Source organism: Gossypium hirsutum, chromosome A09 (assembly GCF_007990345.1).
Source record: "Gossypium hirsutum isolate 1008001.06 chromosome A09, Gossypium_hirsutum_v2.1, whole genome shotgun sequence".
Lineage (NCBI taxonomy): Eukaryota > Viridiplantae > Streptophyta > Magnoliopsida > Malvales > Malvaceae > Gossypium > Gossypium hirsutum.
The window spans coordinates 74,479,618-74,482,498 of record NC_053432.1 but is presented as its reverse complement, the minus strand read 5'-3'; the positions used below and the strand labels follow the sequence as shown (position 1 = coordinate 74,482,498).

Here is a 2,881-nt window from a genome sequence, read left to right as displayed (position 1 = left end):
TGGTGCTTCCTCATAAATTTAAGATGCCAGAGTTTGAAAAGTACAACGGGACTACTTTCTCAGAGGCACACATAACAATGTTTTGTAGAAGAATGACTGGTTATGTGAACAACGATCAACTATTGGTCCATTGTTTTCAGGACAGCCTAGTGGGAGCGGCGGCTAGGTGGTACAATCAGTTGAGCCATGCAAGAATCGGTTCATGGAGAGATCTTGCACAGGCTTTCATGCAACAGTATAACCATGTGACTGATATGACGCCAGATAGGATCACACTTCAAAACATGGAGAAAAAACCTAATGAGAGTTTTAGGCAATATGCACAACGATGGAGGGAGGTGGCAATGCAAGTACAACCACCATTGTTGGAAAAGGAAACCACCATGTTATTTATTAATACTTTGAAAGTGCCATTCATCACACATATGATTGGAAGTACCATAAAAAATTTCGCGGATATAGTTATGGCGGGTGAGATGATTGAGAATGCCGTGAGAGGCGGTAAAATCGAGGGGGAAGTGGCTAAAAGATCGACCCCAAGGAGAAAAAACAATGAGGTAAACAACATGAATAGCTTCAATTCCAGGGCAATCACAGTTGGACAACTTAAAACAGCTACGGGTGAGCAACAAAATATTCAAAGACAGGAATCGGGTACGAGACAAAATTCAGAGAGGATGCAATTCACTCCTATCCCTGTGACATATCGTGAGCTTTATCAAAGCTTATACGATGCACATGCCGTTGCTTCGTTTCACTTGAAATCGCTGCAGCTATCTTACCCCAAATGGTATAATGCAAATGCTAAATGTGAATATCACGCGGGAATATCGGGGCATTCAATTGAAAACTGCACTGGGTTCAAGAAGGTCGTGGAGAGGCTTATCAAAATTGGGGTTGTGAAATTTAATAGTACCCCTGATACTGAAAGCCCGTTACCGGATCATGGCAATCAAGGAGTGAATGCCATTGATGAAACAAAGAAAAGAAAAATCAAGGAAGACATTGCTGAGGTGAACACACCTATGAAGGTAATATGGGAGGAGATGGTGAAGAGAGGTATACTGACCTCTAGAAAAGGAGGAAAAGGAATAGAGAACCATTGTGAGTTCCATGGGGAGGTGGGTCATATGATCCAAAATTGTGAAGAGTTCAAGGTCATGGTACAAGGCCTTATAGTTAACAAAGAGTTGCAGGTTTCTGAGGGTAGTTCTTATGAAGGACAAATATGTGTGCTGGAGAATGAACGACAAAGAACCAACCAACCGAGAATTATTATTTCCTTGCCAGGGAATAATGAGGAGGGGTCGCGAACTAGGCCTAAAATAGTCATCCATAAACCCAATCCGTTCCCTTATAAGGATGACAGGATGGTGCCATGGAGCTATGACTGCAATATAACAATACCTGAGGGGGAGAGTATAGCTAGCGCGTCCAGGGGCACGCAAAATGAAGGTTCTCATACACGAAGTGGGAAACGTTATGACGAGGGGAATATTAGAGTAGAGCCCGCAAAGACGAAAGATGTCAAGGCTGAAAAGGAAAAGGAAACTGAAGTACTCATCAATGAGCCGGTAAAGGAGGAAGAGGCTAAGGAGTTTCTAAAATTCCTAAAACATAGCGAGTATAGTGTGGTCGAGCAGTTGCGCAAGCAGCCGGTGCGTATATCAGTGTTAGCCCTACTCTTGAGCTCTGAGGTGCATCGAGATGTGTTGTTAAAGGTGCTTAACGAAACATATGTTACCCATGACATATCCGTTAACAAGCTAGACCGGTTAGTAAACAACATTAGTGCTGACAATTTCATTTATTTTAACGATGATGAAATTCCACCTGGGGGCATAGAGTCAACCAAAGCCCTACATATCACTACTCGGTGCAAAGGATACACACTTCCAAGTGTACTCGTGGATAATGGGTCTGCTTTGAACGTCCTGCCGTTATCCATATTGAACAGATTGCCCATTGACAGTTCGCATATGAAAACGTGTCATAGTGTGGTAAGAGCCTTTGATGGAACTGAAAGAAAAGTAATGGGGCGAATCGACATCCCTTTGGAGATTGGGCCGAATACGTATGAAGTTGATTTCCTAGTGATGGATATCAAGCCCTCCTACAATTGTTTATTGGGGAGACCATGGATACACTCGGCAGGAGCAGTGCCCTTTTCATTACACTAAAAATTAAAGTTAGTGATGGATGGTCGCTTAATAACTATCAATGCGGAAGAGGACATCATAGCGGCAGTTACCAGCAAGGCCCCTTATATTGAGGCAAATGAAGAGGCTATTAAATGTTCTTTCCGCTCTTTAGAGGTCATTAATGCCACATTTATTTTGGAGGGAAGCAAAGTGCTGGTACCCAAAATGTCTGGAGCCATGAGGATGGCCCTACAAATGATGATAGAGAAAAGAGCATTGCCGGGAAAAGGGTTAGGAAGACAGTTGCAATGAGAGGTTCAAATCCCAAAACTGATTGAGAAGAAGGACCGCTTTGGCTTGGGCTTCACGCCAGACCACAAGCACAAGAGGCAGGAAATAGAGAAGCGCCAAGCGAGAAGAAATGCGCGTTTGAATGGAAGAGAAGTGGAGTGGGAACCGATGACATTCCCACCTATACCAAATCTTTCAAATCAGGAGGACTGCTGATAAAGGAAAGTCGTCAAGTTAATGCTGTACACAATGAAGGATTGGAGTAAGGAAGCCTCGAGGGCATTCGCCCTTACGAACCTGGGAGCTCTCTGAATAATTGGACTGCGGAAGACCTTCCTGTAGTCTTTAGGAATTTTTCAGAGTAATTCTCAAAACATGTCTGTTACTCTAGGGCCTAGGAGTAGTAAGATTATATTCGTGAAATAGGCTTATGTTCATTTATAATTATT

General features: G+C 43.0%; 1 protein-coding gene across 1 annotated transcript; it reads left to right on the top strand.

The window, feature by feature from the left end:
* Nucleotides 1-464: 464 nt before the first annotated feature.
* On the top strand, nt 465-2,453 carry LOC121206045 (uncharacterized). The gene is made up of 4 exons (XM_041076217.1): nt 465-959; nt 1,032-1,774; nt 1,958-2,093; nt 2,190-2,453. The coding sequence occupies exons 1-4, from the start codon at nt 465-467 to the stop codon at nt 2,451-2,453; spliced, it is 1,638 nt and encodes a 545-aa protein (XP_040932151.1).
* The last annotated feature ends 428 nt before the right edge of the window (nt 2,454-2,881 follow it).

What these genes read in the sequence shown, in the direction of transcription:
- LOC121206045 (XM_041076217.1), top strand. Translation starts at nt 465, where the DNA reads ATGGCGGGTGAGATGATTGAGAATGCCGTGAGAGGCGGTAAAATCGAG. An exon ending in CGGATCATGGCAATCAAGGA is followed by an intron (nt 960 to 1,031) that starts GTGAATGCCATT and finishes ACACCTATGAAG; the next exon opens with GTAATATGGGAGGAGATGGT. An exon ending in CGTATGAAGTTGATTTCCTA is followed by an intron (nt 2,094 to 2,189) that starts GTGATGGATATC and finishes TAAAAATTAAAG; the next exon opens with TTAGTGATGGATGGTCGCTT.